Genomic DNA, 15,899 nt, shown 5'->3' with positions numbered 1-15,899 from the left:
GCAGGAGGATTGCTGTGAGTTCGAGACCAGCCTGGGCTACACAGTGAGTTCCAGGTCAGTCTCAACTACATAGTGAGACCCTGTCTCAAAAAACCAAAAAAAAAAAAGAAGAAAGAAAGAAAATCAAAATAGCATTACCAGCAAGAGGAGGAACATATATTGCCAAGGAAGTCACGTATTTATGCTATAGGCAGCCATTAAACATTTTTCTTATTTTAAGTCTCAAGGAAAACCCAAGTCATTTTAGGTTTGTTTATTTTAGAGAATAGAATAAAATAAGCTCTTAAAGCCCCTGAAATTTCATGGGAACTTTTCTCCTTTGGAATAATTAAGCATCCACAGGAAATTGCAGAGATAGTATACAAAGTGGTTCTGTGTGCTCTTTACTCAGGCTCCTACAATTACCTCTTACAAGGGCTGCTTCAGCAGCACATACAGTAGTTACCTCTTACACAGCCATAGTACAGAAAAGTTAGGAAAACAGGCATTAGTTCAGAATGTGTGTGATACTGTTACTGTCACGTGTGTAGATTCGTGTGACTCCTGCTACAGTGGAATACAGAAATATATTGTTACCACAAAATCCTTGTGCTGCCTCCTCCATCATAGTCTTAACCATCTCCAATCCCTACAGCTGCTAATTTGTTTTATAATTTTATTATTTAAAAATATAAAGGTATGTGACCGTTTTAAGATTAACTTTTTTTTTTTTGAGACAGGGTCTCACTATGTAGTTAAGACTGACCTCGAACTCAGTATGTAGCCCAGGCTGGTCTCAACTCACAATGATCCTCCTGCCTCAGCCTCCCAAGTGCTTAGGATTACAAGCGTGCGCCACCACGCCTGGCTAAGATTAGCTTTTTTTTTAACTATATAAATTCTATTGGGTTTTTCTTTAATATAGGAATAAAGATAAATACATTTTATTTTAATGAAAGGACTATCCAGAAAAATAATCACTCCATGCCCACTGTGTGAGGTTGTCTTATCTTCTCTCTAACCCTATAACCCTTAGGAAAGCATGACCATGAACGTGTTTTTTGTTTTTGTTTTTGTTTTTTTATCAGAGGATACCTTGGGGGGTAGGAAAATCAACTATTTTTGGAAAATAAAAAGCATGAGCTGGGCGTGGTGGCGCACACCTGTAATCCCAGCACTCAGGAGGCTGAGGCAGGAGGATCACTGCAAGTTTGAGACCAGCCTGGGCTACACAGTGAGTTTCCAGAGCAGTCTGAACTACATAGTGAGACCCTGTCTCAAAAAACAAACAAACAAAAAAAACCGAAAAATTGGAATCCAGGTAAATTTATATGGCTAAAAAGCAGTAGTTGCTGAAAGAGTACTGTAGATATTATTTCTTGTGGTTTCCTTAAGTTAGACTAATAAAAGTACTTCTTCAAACCTCTAGAGGCTTTGCTTTGTTTAACAGAAAAAGCTTAGGTCTACAAACAATAATACATTTAATGGACATAGTCATTGCAAAATAAAATATTTAAAAGAAGTTTTTGATAGTCTATTGTATGTATATGATTTATATGTGGTTTTACATGTATTATCTCAGATTTGTACTATACTGTTGCTACGAATATCTTTGAGGGCCTTACATTAATTTTAACTATTTAACAATATGCCCCTGGGGTGTTGTTTAGTTGTCTTCAGTGGGGAGAAGCTGTTTTAGTAAAGTTCATTAAGGAAGGAAAAATCATAGTTTCTGTCAAACCCTGGACAAATTACCATAGTGATTGCTATACTTGGGCTTGATCTATGGTTGAAGAAAAAATGATGCTGATGTTTGCTATAAAGCCATATAAGGGTAACTTTACTAAGGGACTTCAAGGGTATGGGGCTATTTTCCTAGGCCAGTTACCAGGATCCTGTTGAAAGCAGGTCAAAGTGGTCAAATAGCAATGGTGGAGAATGAAGAATGTGATCAAACAGTGATGAAGGAGATTCTTTCTTAGCTGAAGTAGCAGGAATCTTGCTAAAACTGGATTCTATAGACCAACGCCTAGACCCCAGGGATGAGGCCTAGTCAGGAAGAGAGCTGTGAGAAGCCTCAGGGTTGGTCAGAAGAGGAGAGAAACTTTCTTAAATGGTTAAATTCCTACCTATTATGGGTATGCAAAGAAATTGGTGTCGGGCACACACCTGTAATCTCAGCACTTGGAGGCCGAGGCAGGAAGATCGCTGTGAGTTCGAGTCCAGCCTGGGCTACATAGTGAGTTCCAGTTCAGTCTCAACTGCATAGTGAGATCCTGTCTCAAAAAGAAATTAGTAACACAGAGCTATGTCCTTTACAGGGGAAAAAAAAAAATCTCTTTTTGCCAATTAAAACCATACTGAAGTGAAATTTTCACCTCTTGTTTCTTTTCTTCTTTGGGGGAAGGATACTGGGGATTGAACTTGGGACCTTGTGCTTGTGAGGCAGGCATCAGCACCACTCAGCTTTTCGCCTCTTGTTTTTTTTCTGGTACTGGAGTCAAACTCAGGATCTGTGCTTACCTCTTCTAATAGAAGAGGTCTGGGTGCTTGACACCATACTCTGAGGGTATGACTCTGAGTAACTAAATAATGAAGGGCATTAGACAGAGTCTAGCCAAAGCATATATACATTTACTTTTTTTATTTTTTTGTACCAGGGATCAAACTCGGGTCTTGCTGCTTATGAGGGCAGGCAGTGGAAACACTGAGCTAAGTTCCCAACCCTACACTTACTTTTTTGATGGTGATGAACTTCTGCCCTTCTAACCCAAAGATAACACTGGTAAACATGTGACACGGCTATGCATAAAGACATTTAAAAGTCTGCAAAGAGTTCAGATGTTAATTGGCTGTTGAGGGGGTCTGGTTAAATAAATTCCTCTTGCTGTGGAGTGACCTCCAAGAAATACATAGATCCTTTTAAAACCCCTTAATACAGCTGGGCACAGTAGCACACATCTGTAATGTCAGCACCAAGGGAGACTGAGACAGGAGGACTGCAAGTTGAGCCCATCCTGGTCATCTTAGACCCAAAATAAAAAAGGCCAGGGACGTAGCTCAGTGGGAGTGCCCTGGATTGAGTCCCTAGAGCTGGGAAGGGGGAGGTCAGCAAAACAAAATGAAGTAACCTCGCTGATTATCTGATTGATGAGCAGTCACTTTTAAAACCACCATCAAGCTGGGCATGGTGTCATACACCTGTATGGTTTCTCATCAGGAAATGTATGTACTTTCTAGCTCTCTCTATTGAAAAAGTATAGGCACAAACCTACCCAAAGTTGAAGTAGTAAATATTCCCAGAGCCCACGTTATGGTTTCTAAATGTTTCTCTCATTCTCACTAAAGCAACCAGAGCTTCTTGGAGAAATGATTGATTTCAGGTTTGGAGCACAAGATGTACAAAATACTCGGTCAACTTTTATAACAGAAACCGAGGACACTGTTAAAGTACCCAGGAACTAATTTGAGGATACTGCAGTATTACTAGTCCAAGAAAACATGAACATTAGCCTAAAGAATGACAGTGAAATAAAGCCAGCAATATCAGTGTAGGAAGTATTCAATACCACTGTGTCCATGCAAACTTCAGTGAAATCAAAGGCCTACAACACAGGACTGTAGTCAGTATGGCCACGTGGAGGAAATTACAAAACTGGTCCCAAGTTTCCCTCTCTGGCTAAAAAAAGCAGATAGCGAGGAGTTTTAAGTCCTAAGAAACATATCTACTAAATGTGTTACGTTGAATGACTCCAGAAAACCAATTGTAATAACACAAAAATACTGTAGTTGGAGAAATTTAAGCACTACCAAGTATTTCCTGTTGGATGATGTTATTGCATGTATTTTTTAGAGATACCTATCAGAGATAACATGTTTTTGTTGTTGTTGTTGTTTTGGGGGGGCGGTTGAGACAGGGTCTCACTATGTAGTTCAGACCTGGAACTCACTATGTAGCCCAGGCTGGTTTTGAATTCCCAGCGATCCTCCTGCCTCAGCCTCCCAAGTGCTGGGATTACAGGCGTGTGCCACCACACCTGCCTAGAGATAACATATTTATAGGTGAATTGTGTCTAGGGTTTTTGTCACATAATTTAGTTGGGAAAAGGGGGAAGCAGAGGGAATGAAACAAGATGATCTGTGAGTTTGTTGTTGAATGATTAACTTATAGGGCATTCATTACGCTTTCTCTAGTTCTGCATATGTTTGAAATCTCCATATAATTTTTTAAAGTAAAATTGTGATAATTTTTTGGTTACTATTTTCTAGATTGCCCCAGTAGAAAATGACAACGGCTATGATGAACTGAAAAGAGATGCGAAGCTGTGTTTATCACTGATGTCTCAGGGGTTGCTTTATCCTCATCAAGTGCCTTTAGTACTTAAGGTGCTAAACCAAGTAAGAATGTTTAACTACACTATTTACATCTTTTCATTAGGATTATGGTGTAACATTTTAAGAATTTCAGTCAATTGCAGTACACACAGTTATCAGATTTTGGTTATTTTGAATTTTTGATTAGTATAATATATACATATTGACCAACAAAACAACCTAGATTCTATACCTAACTCTGTCACCAACTTTCTGTTACTTAGGCAAGTTACCCAGGAAAACATATTACCTACTGTACTTGCAAAGATTTAGTTTCAAAAAAATTTTTTGATACATGGGATCGAACTTGAGGCAGGCGCAATGCCACTGAGCTAAATCCCCGGCCCAAAGATCTAATTATTTAAGCACCTTGGATACAAAATGCTTACGAGGGACTTGGTTGTTCCCTTTTGCCATCTTTGGCCATTTCCCCTTTACATGGCTTTTTCTTTTTCTTTTTTTTTAGACAGGGTCTCACTATGTAGTTGAGACTGACCTGGAACTCACTATGTAGCCCAGGCTGGTCTTGAACTCACAGCGATCCTCCTGTCTCAGCCTCCCAAGTGCTGGGATTAAAGGCATACGCTACCACGCCTGGCTTCCATTACTTTTCTTTTGTGTCTATCCTATAGAGAGCTATTGTGATTGTATGTTTTCTGGCTGTATTGTGTGTGTGTGTGTGTGTGTGTGTGTGTGTGTGTGTGTGGTCAGTTTTGTCCACATCATACATCATACACATGTTGTATAAAAATGGGCATGTTCTCACACTTCTGAGATTTTCAGTTCATCAGTGAAAAAGTTTTTGTAGTGGAATCTAGTAGTTCTTAATTGTATTTGCTTTCAAGACCCTGTATTACATATTTGTTGGTAATGCCATCTCATCTCATCTTCCTTTTAATATTTTTATCATTCTTTCATTCATAGACAGCAAGAAGCAGTTCTTGGCATGCAAGATACACAGTACTGACCTACCTCCAGACCATGGTATTTTATAACCTCTTTATTTTCCTGAACAATGAAGATGCAGTTAGAGACATTAGGTGGCTTGTTATAAGCCTTTTGGAGGATGAACAACTAGAGGTAAGATTTAAGTTATAATAAATCAAGATCCAGTCCATTTAAAGAAGCTGTCATGATCTCCCTTTAAAAAGTATTTGTATATTCAGAAGATGTGTTTTATTAAAACAAATCAATAAAAGTAACTTTAATTTTAATATAGTCCTTTGTAAGGAGCATTGATACTGTTGAATCATGGTTTCCTGTATCACAAATAGAAAAAAAAAATTGGACACATTCTTGATATGTTTTCTCTTTGCAGTTGGGCCAATAACATTTATGGACCTTAGCTCTCTTTATCTACAAATCTGGGGTCAATAATTACCACACTTAGAGATTTTTAAGTGACTGATGGGGGTTTGCCTGAAGACTTTCAAGAGAATGGAATTCACAAAGATACTGTTTTTCCATCAACTAAGATAGAATTGCTATCTTTTTTTTTCCTCCTTTGATAAACAAAGGGCAACTTTCATCATAAGCTCATTCTAATATTTTGTACAAAAAAATGATCTTTTAGTTCAAATAGCCCAGTGTAAGAAAAGCAGGTTAACTAAACATGGAATGAAATACAGTAGTAGTAGAGTACTTTATTTTTGTGTTGCTTTGGGTTGAACCCAGGTCTTTTGTTTCGAGCAACAACTCAAGCATTTTTTTTTTTTTTAAACAGAGTCTCCTTAAGTGCCCAGGATGGGCTTGCATTTGCAGCCCTCCTGCTTAAACCTCACAAAGTGCTAAGATTACAGCCACGTGCCCCAAATCCTACTATTTGTGCTTTGCTGTCCTGGAGATCTAACCTAGTGGCGCTCCACCTGAATTGCATCTTCAGCCCTTTTTATTTCCTGAGACAAGATCTCTGTAGGTTGCCCATGCTGGTCTCTAACTTGTGATCCTCCTGCCTCAGCCTCCTTAGTAGCTGACAGTATAGGCACATGCCTCTGTACTCTACTGTGTACTTCATATATTTATTTCTGAGCACTGAAAAAAAATTTTTTTTCCCGGTACTGTGGATCAAACCCAGGACCTTGCACTTGGAAGGTAGGTGTGACGTGTGCCACTGAGCTAAATCACTGGCCCTGAAAATACATTTTATCCGTACAGTCTATGGTAGTCACTTTTCCATTACTATAACAAGTATCTGAGATCATGTTCAAGAGAACAGGTTTGTTTTGGCTTAGAGTTTTGGAAATTTTAGTCATTGGTTGATCCTGTTGTTTTTTAGGCCTATGGCAAGGCAGCTTTTTGCAGGGAAGTAAAAGAGAAACAGGGCCTGAGGGTCACCAATGACCTAAACACCTCCCGCAGCTTCCCTCTTCAAGATTCCACCACCTACCAGTAGTGCTAAACTGGACACCAAGCCTCTCACACATGGGCCTTTGGGTAGGATTTAAGATGCAAATTATAGCAGAGGGCTTGCATTAAAATTTGCTATTTTCTGGTGCTTCTGTTAGAACACTTTCGTAGATTATATATTCCATATGCTTGGCTTATTAAACATAGCCTTTTTTTTAAAACTTCAAAATGTAGTTTTATTAATGCATTTTAATAAGTGCTATTCTTTTGCTACCTTCTTTAAGAAATAATGCTAATGGGGGATTTGGCTCAGTGGTTCTGCTGCCTGCCTGACAAGCGCAAGGGCCCGGGTTCTATCCCCAGTGTCCCTGGCAAAGAATGCTAATTATAAATAATCACAGCAGACCTTTCATTAGACAACTGGTGGGGAGGAGTGGTTCATTTAGACCATACTGCAAATAAATTTATAAACAATACTGAGCAACAGTATTTCCTTCTAAAATTCTAAGGCAGATTTGTTTAGCTTTAAACATAGCTTTTAAGTAAATATAACCCTGGCATTTATTAAAACCATCATATGCTTGAGACAACATGTGACACTAAATAGCTATAATTTATTAAATTGTTTTACTATAATTGGGGGCGGTGTTTTGTAATCTTAAGAACTGTCTTAAAAATTAATCTCAGATTTACAGGAATGGACACTGACAAAAAGTCTGAGTTAAAAATTAAAAAAAAAAACTTTAATCTGTTATCCCAGCACTCTGGAGGCTGAGGCAGGAGGATCACCAGCCTAGACTACAAAGGCCAGCCTGAACTACATAGTGTGGCCCTGTTTCAAAGAACAAAACAAAACAAAAATAACTAATTTTTTTTTTTTCTGGTTCCAGGGATCAAACTCAGTACCTTGTGCTTGCAAGGCAGGTGGCAGCACCACCACTGAGCTAAATCCTCAGACCAGCAAAAAGTGATTTTTAAGGAAAGTTTTTGAAGTGGGGGCAATAATATGTTTATGCTTAAGAAAGCTAAATAAATTATTTTTTCCTTACCTAATAAAATTAATTATAGATATGTACATTCTTTCTGCTAGCACAAAATATCCTAGAAATAGACCCTACTATTAAGAAAGACAATAATTCTGTTGGAAATATTGGGCTAGGCTAGTTCATTAGCATGATGGAGAAAAGGAAAAATAAATTAGAACATCTCACTATAATATATTGTAGATGTCATAAACAAATACACCCTCAATTTTTTAATTCAGGAACCTAAGAAAATGGATTTGGATATTTATAGAAACAGCATATGTGACTTCCTCAGCCTTTGAGTTAGAAGATGTCACAAGAATATTAGAAATTCATCAGTTTGAAATAATCAAGGTTCAGACTACTGAAAAAATTGGTACAAGAAAACGTTAAGCTTATCGCCCCTGTAATCCCAGCACTCGGGAGGCTGAGGCAGGAGGATCGCTGTGAGACCAGCCTGGGCTACATAGTGAGTTCATAGGTCAGTCTCAACTACATACTGAGACCCTGTCTAAACAGAAAAAAGAAAAAAGAAAAAAAAAAAAAAAGAAGACATTAAGCTTTGTGAAGTAAATGGTAATAGTAAAGAAGTTATTATAAAGGCAACATAATGTAGCACTCGGGAGGCTGAGGCAGGAGGATCGCTGTGAGACCAGCCTGGGCTACATAGTGAGTTCATAGGTCAGTCTCAACTACATACTGAGACCCTGTCTAAACAGAAAAAAGAAAAAAGAAAAAAAAAAAAAAAGAAGACATTAAGCTTTGTGAAGTAAATGGTAATAGTAAAGAAGTTATTATAAAGGCAACATAATGTATAAAAGCCAAACCTCTCAATGACCAGAGAAATACAAATTTAAAACGTTTTCATCTGTTATTTGTGTTTTCTCCCTACCCATAAAACAAAAATATGTAATATCGATAACCATTTTTGGTTAAGCTGTAACTTGTGGCCTATATTCAAGTTTTGTGTCATAGTGTTTTAGCGCTAACTTTTGGAAAAGTAGCTGATAGCTATAAAATTAACAGTAAAATTGTTCATACTTTTAGATTTAATAATCCCAATTCTTCCAGTCTATACTAAGAAAATATAATACCAAAAATAAACCAAAAAACAGTTTAATGTGAAAAAAGTTGCATGAATTAAGAATAATTGGGATTGAGGTTATAACTCAGAGATTGAGTACTTGCCCTGGGTTTTGTTCCAGTGCTACAAGAAATAAACAGAGAAAAACAATATTTCATAGTTACAGCTGTGAGAAGTTTAAAACATTCTAATCAGTGAGTGAGAATGAAACCAAATGACAGTGATGATGAAAATGTTACGAGAAGAACTTTGGAAGGAATACAAAGCAAAAAAAAATTGCTTTTATATTAGTTTTTAATTGTAAAACTTTTGATTTTCATTTTATTATTGCATATCTTTATGAATCTTTTTGTTTGTTTGTTTGTTTGTTTGTTTGTTTGAGACAGGGTCTCACTATGTAGTTGAGACCAAACTGGAGCTCACTATGTAGCCCAGGCTGGTTTCGAACTCACAGCGATCCTCCTACCTCAGCCTCCCGAGTGCTGGGATTACAGGCATGCGCCACCACGCCCGGCTTATCTTTATGAATCTTCATCAGAAATATTAATCAAATTTTTGTCATTTATACATGAAACATTGACCTCTTCTTGCTGTTTGTTGTTGTTGCTATTGTTTGGCTTTGAAAGTTGAATTCTCTTTCCATTGAAACTGTTTAAACAGGCACAGTGGCACATACCTACCACCCCAGCTACTCAACAAGCTGAGGGAGTAGGATCAAAAATTCAACTTGGTCAGTTACAAGACTGTTTCAGAATAAAATAGCTGGGTGTGACTCAGTAATGGTTCACTTGCTCACCATGAGCAAGGCCATGGGTTCAGTCACCAGTGCAGGAAAGAAAGAGTGAAGTGTTATCTGTAAACTGGGTTGTCTTTCCTGTTTGTTGCCATTGGAAACAAACACAAAGGGCTGTAAGACATAGCATTTAGGGAAATTTAACTTTCACGTAAGACTCTCACACTCCTTTTATAGTTATAGCCATAATGAAGAACAGGGAAGATAACTAAGGGGAAATTTTCATTTTTGTGTACGACAGTTAAATACTCACCTGTATAATCCTAAATGTAGTGGCTTTTAACCATTTTGAGTTCACAGACCCTTGGAGAATCTGATAAAATCTCTGTCAATAAACTTCCAAAGAGCATATGCAGAATTTGCATACAATTCCATGGAGGGTCCCCACCCCAGTTTCGATAGTATCCCTCGTTTTGTTTTGTTTTTTATTGTTCTCTCAGATTTAGGATCTCAGTTCTAATAGAATTGATTGTATCCACAGGTTCGAGAAATGGCTGCTACCACCCTAAGTGGTCTCTTACAGTGTAACTTTCTTACTATGGACAGTCCTATGCAGATTCATTTTGAGCAACTTTGCAAAACAAAACTACCTAAGAAAAGAAAGCGAGACCCTGGTTCTGTAGGAGATACCATTCCTTCTGCAGGTAATGTTTTTGGTAGAAAACACCTGTATCCTTTTGGAAATGAATCAGGTTTACTCATTGAATATTTAGAGTGCTTGTATATGCCTAGGTCTTCTCTAGAATTTAAAACAAAAACTAACCAAGAGAAGCCTTGCTTTTATTTGAAAAGGTGACTGTTAGGCAGTCATTTGTTGCATAATTACAAGGCTAAGTAAGGTCTGAGGAACGCATCGTTGGACAGTATCCATGTGTGAACAGCAAAGAGTATACCTGAAGTACACTGAATTGCTGTGACACACCACTAGGAGTTATAATCTTGCAGTGCTTGGTAATACTTGACTAGTCATTTAATGAGAGAGTGAGAATAATCATTATAGCAGCCTGCAGTGGAGTTGAACATAACCAGAGAATAAGATTTGACTACCCTGTCAAAAGAGAAATTTAAATATGACTACAAAGAAGCATGTAATCTTTCTACTGCTAACCACAGTCATAAAAGTAATTTTAAAAATAGATAGGAGGCTGGATATAGTGGGGTGTGCCCATAATCCCCGTGCTCAGGGTGGTGAGTCAGGATCACAGCAAGTTCCAGGCAAAGCCTGGATTCAAGCCCCTGTCTCAGTCAATCGGTGGAAAATCAGTAAGCAAAAAATTTTATTGAGTTTGTTGGAACTGAAATTTGCAGCTCTGGAGTTAAAGTTATGTCATATTGCTACTTAGTAGCAGTTTCAAGAAATACCAATATTGTGGTTTCATTGCTGAAGAATTGTATTTTTTTTAATAATTACTATAAGTGCCAACATATTTTTTAGTTTTTTTGTTGTATCAAATGTTTGTAATTTTGACTACCTCAAAGTTTCTTTTACTTAAACTATCCTCTTATTTCATGCATGTGTATATAATACATCTGCAAGCACTTGTACATGTATGACTTCAGGTTTAGCTCCGTGGTAGGGCGCTTTCTTAGTATATAAGGGGACCTGAGTTTGTTCCCCAGCACCACCCAAAAAAAAGAAAGATGAGAATTTTTTTTTTTCTTTTGTTATCGGGGATCAAACTCAGGACCTTGCACTTGCGAGACAAGCAGCAGCACCACTGAGCTAAATCCCGGGCCCTAAAGATGAAAATTTGAAAGCACATTAACTTAACACTTTTAGCGTACAGACCTGTCACTGAGAGACAGCTATAGGATGTCTTGAAAATTCTTAAATACAGGTTTAGTTTTAGTGCAGCCTCAAAAACAATGGTTTTTTTGTTTTGTTTTTTGTATGTACTTATATATTCTTTTTTTTCATTGTTTATTGGTACATTTTAGTTATACAATACAGTTACATTCATCATTGGAATCTTGTACCTTTACATGATGTAACTTGGTTCTTATTTTTTCCCCATCCCCCTGCCCTCTCTGTACCCCTTCCATCCTTCCCTATTTATAGAGGCTTCGTTTCCCTTTGTTTCCTTTTCTTACCTTTTTTCTTTCCCCTTCTTTCCTTTCCCCTCTCCATCACACTTCCCCTACTCCTTTAGACTATTTCTTCCTATTTCCCATTATCAGTACGCATTTTGCTCCTTATTTGCACTTTCAGTTTATTCACACTGGAGAAACTATTTGGTATTTACACGTGTGACTTGTTTATTTCACTTAAAAGTATGGCCTCAATATGTATCCATTGTATTTAAAAAAACAGACAAAAACTATATCTTCTTTTCTTCTTTATCCAGTCTCCAGTACTCCAGTAGATTTTTTTTTTTTTTTTAAGAGACAGGGTCTCAGTGTGTAGTTGAGCCTGACGTGGAACTCACTGTGTAGCCCAGGCTGGTCTCGAACTTGCAGAGATCCTCCTAGCTCAGCTTCCCAAGTGCTGGGATTACAGCGCCACCACTCCCAGCTAGTAGATTCATTTTAAATGCAGAAATTCACACATTGAAAACAACTGGCATAATTGAAAACTACTTTGATTTCATTATTCTTTTTTGGATCGAACTCAGGACCTTGCACTTGGGAAGCAAGTGGTGGAACCACTGAGCTAAATCCCCAGCCCTTACTTTTATGTCATTGTAATAAGCACATTAGAGACCATAAATATTTACGTAGATATTGCTGTTTTCTTTGCAGAGTTGGTGAAGCGCCATGCTGGGGTGCTGGGACTTGGTGCGTGTGTTCTTTCTAGCCCTTATGATGTTCCCACATGGATGCCCCAGCTCCTCATGAATCTCAGTGCACATCTGAACGATCCTCAGCCTATTGAGGTACAATTCTTCCTTATTAGTTTTTTTTGCGTGCATAATATCATAATGTTTTATAAGAAATAATTTGTATTTCTAATTTCCTACACACATGAAATTTATTGCCTTGATAAGTGTTCTGATTTTTCCAGGGCAAGTCTGATTCTCCAATAATTATTAACACATTGCAGGGCCCCCACCCCACCCTCGCTTATTAAACTGCCCATGGTACAAGAACCCATCAGGTGGCTTATGCCACTGGGGGTACAAATGGATCTAATCACTTTTATCAGTCTGTTTACTAATAAAATTTAAAAGTCTATAAATGGACCAAATTTAGTTAGCTTGTAGAAATTTGAATGATTACTGTCCAAATATAAATATTAATACTATTCATACCAATTAAAATTATTACAGAATAATTAACATATTTATTTCATTAAAGATTTGTATTTGTGAATTTTCAAAAATACATAAAGGGGCACTGGTTTGTGCAGAATGTGCAAAAGCATTATAACATGTTTGAATTTTTTTGTGGCCACAATAGCACCTTAATTTTTCAGATAATTTGCAGTAAAATTCTCTACATTGCTTGCATATGTTTCTTGCCTGATCCTAAGTAAGGTTTTATAATGGGAATTTTTTTGGAGAAAGTTCTCTCTCTAGCATTTTTTCACAGGTTAATAGTTTATCTAATAATTAATTCTCTAAATTTTAACATGGAAATCTTATGAGTACTTCATTAACTATATAATTATGCCTGCAATAGCACAGGTTATCTGAATTATAATTTTTTTCTGAATTATAATTTTTAATGTTTTCCTTAAGGAAATATGATGACATATGGTCTGCTAAATTAGTGCCTTTCTTTGCATTGTTGTAATCAGGGACCCCTGAGAAGCAGTCGTGCCTGTACCACTGGTGGTTCAAGATGCCCACTGGGACACTCAATTCAAATTAGAGCTGCCTGGCAGCAAGACATAGTAATTACAACCCTGTGATAAATGTGTTAAAATCTTGCAGAGACCTTGCTCTCATATATGTAGCTTCTGTCCTTCCCAGACCAGTGGAAGTAAAGGATTATTAACATTGCCTGGATAGTTAAATTTATGTTTTTGTTTTTCTAGCATTTTTGTATCTGAAAGGCAATATTAAATAAGAAATACTGATGATTCTTATTTAATAGTGAACATCTATATTATGAGTTAAACAATTCAGAAGACCAGTTGCTCAGTAATTTTCACCTTTGTAAATAGATGTAAGTATGTATTAAAACTTGGTCTAATGTGGTTTAAGTCCTAGTAATTTCTCCTGAAGTAAAGCTGATATTCCTACAGAAGCTTGGAGTTGGAAAATATGATGGACTTTTGTTGGTTTTGTAGCATTGTAGCACTTATATGAGATCTGGAGTCTAGATGAATTATTGATTAGTTAAAGCCACCCTGATTATTCAGAGAGATTTAAATGTATGTGGGTTGCCTACTCCACAGATGACTGTAAAAAAGACATTGTCCAATTTTCGGAGGACACACCACGACAACTGGCAGGAACACAAACAGCAATTCACTGATGACCAACTGCTTGTCCTCACTGATCTCCTTGTGTCGCCATGCTATTATGCATAGGAGGGTAAGTTACCAAAGCTATAAATTTAAAGAAGTGACACCCTCAAGTAATTATCATTCATTTGGTGACTGGAAAAGTGGGTCTTTCTAAAATTTTGCTGACATTCTCAGCTATGATTGCGTACATTAAGTTGGGGATGGCATTTGTTTTTTACATGACTTTTGAAGCTTGGGATGTAACTCAATGATAGAGTGTGTGCATCGCCTGTCGTGAGGCCCCTGAGTTCAATCCCAGGACCAAAACAAGCATGATCTTTGGCATGGCCAGTGGAAATAAGTTCCCACAGAATTTTTCCATGCCTGTTTGCTTTACTGTTTGTAGAGAGTTGATGTGACAGCTTTGGGATCTTTAAAAATGAATAGTGTCTGTAACCTGGGAACAGTAGTCTGCTGGATGGGGTCTGGACATTTGTGGTTACCCTGGGACTCATAGTTATAAGAATATTTATCTGGTTCCTTAGGTAATTATTATCTGTTCTTTAAAAAGGTCCAGAAGCCTTTTTTACTGGGATAGAAAGGTTAGGTTTTCAGAGTTGAATGTCTTGATACTGAATAGAAATGTTTTCTTCCCTGATACAGATGGCTAGTCCTCATTTCGGGCTCTTCTCATCAAAAATTCCAGCTCCTCAGGTACCATCTGTGGTGGCTCTACAGGTTTTACAACTTTGCCTCTTCTGAGTTCTCATCGATTTGGTGGTGTCTGTGTCTCGTTGGTCTGCGTTCCACAGGTTCTCAGCTGCCATTTAATTTACTAACTTGTCCAGAAGTGTTTTCAGAATATTGATCGCTTTTTCTTTTAAGTATCTGACAAAGTCTCAGACTAGAAATAAATTTCCCGGTATGATCATGACATCCAAGACCAACAAGAGTCTAGGAATTCATTAAGAAACAGTTTTATTGGAATGGAGGATACCCACCAGTCATGCAGATCCTTTCATTTCATTCATCTCAAATTATTTTTATTTCTTCCTAAATGACTGTTGGGCTTAGATGATAGTAGGGCAGTAGGCCATAAATCCAAAGCCTTTGAGAGCCTTGTGACTGGAGAGCCATGAAAAGGAGGGCAAATCTCAAATCTACCCTGTGGCCTGATGGATTTCTTGGCCAACTCACAGCATGAAATCTGTGCTCCCCACAGACTGGAGTTTCTGGTGCTGCATAGAGCCAGTTGCTGAAAAACCGGGGGTTTGGTGAATTAATTTTTGATTGTTGTGTGTGAATATATGTGATTTTTGAAAATAAACGGCAACAATAAATACCCTGACTGATTGGTTTTTACCTGTATTCTTTACAAATATTGTTTGACCTGACCCTCTTTGAAAATGTTATACTTTACCACAATGAAAAACTGCTGTATTTGTGGCCATCTTGTAATTTTTTTTCTTTCTTTCATCCCTTTTTAATTTTTGCCTGCGAAATCATTGAGAAACTAATAAAGCTTGGTATTTAATTGACTTGTTTAATATATGTTGCATAGATGTAAAAGATTGTATAAACTGTAGAGATAGCATTGGCAAGACTTTGTACAGATGCAGTCTTTTACACAACACCATTATGTAATTAATTTGTAAAAATTCATATGTAGCTCTTCATTATAGTGATTTGGGGCTTTTATACCCATTGAATGCCATTTTTTTGTGTTTTTAAATTATTTTCTTTATCATTTCATGTTATAAAAGCTAAAATGAGGGATTTTTTAGCTCATTTATTGTTAGAATGTCTGAATTTTTATGTAACTGTGTGCATCTCTAAATGCTAACGCAACATGTTTGCCTCTGACAGCTTTAAAGAGTGCAAGGTTATCTGCTAGGTTGAAGTAATTTA

The 15,899-nt window shown here is 37.3% G+C and overlaps 1 protein-coding gene across 1 annotated transcript in view; it reads left to right on the top strand.

Annotated features, from left to right (window-relative positions):
• The window catches only part of Psme4 (proteasome activator subunit 4), a 91,845-nt gene extending 75,946 nt beyond the window's left edge, over window positions 1-15,899 (top strand). The window contains exons 41-46 of the mRNA XM_010615833.1: window positions 4,249-4,377; window positions 5,278-5,433; window positions 10,083-10,245; window positions 12,341-12,474; window positions 13,941-14,079; window positions 14,655-15,899. Coding sequence (XP_010614135.1) covers window positions 4,249-4,377; window positions 5,278-5,433; window positions 10,083-10,245; window positions 12,341-12,474; window positions 13,941-14,075 — 717 coding nt within the window. The 3' untranslated portion in view covers window positions 14,076-14,079; window positions 14,655-15,899. The remainder of the gene's footprint in view (window positions 1-4,248; window positions 4,378-5,277; window positions 5,434-10,082; window positions 10,246-12,340; window positions 12,475-13,940; window positions 14,080-14,654) is intronic.

Source organism: Fukomys damarensis, unplaced genomic scaffold, assembly GCF_012274545.1.
Source record: "Fukomys damarensis isolate Sample0158 unplaced genomic scaffold, DMR_v1.0_HiC HiC_scaffold_2, whole genome shotgun sequence".
Taxonomy (NCBI): domain Eukaryota; kingdom Metazoa; phylum Chordata; class Mammalia; order Rodentia; family Bathyergidae; genus Fukomys; species Fukomys damarensis.
Note: the sequence above shows the minus strand (reverse complement) of the source record. Positions and strands in the feature narration are given on the sequence as shown.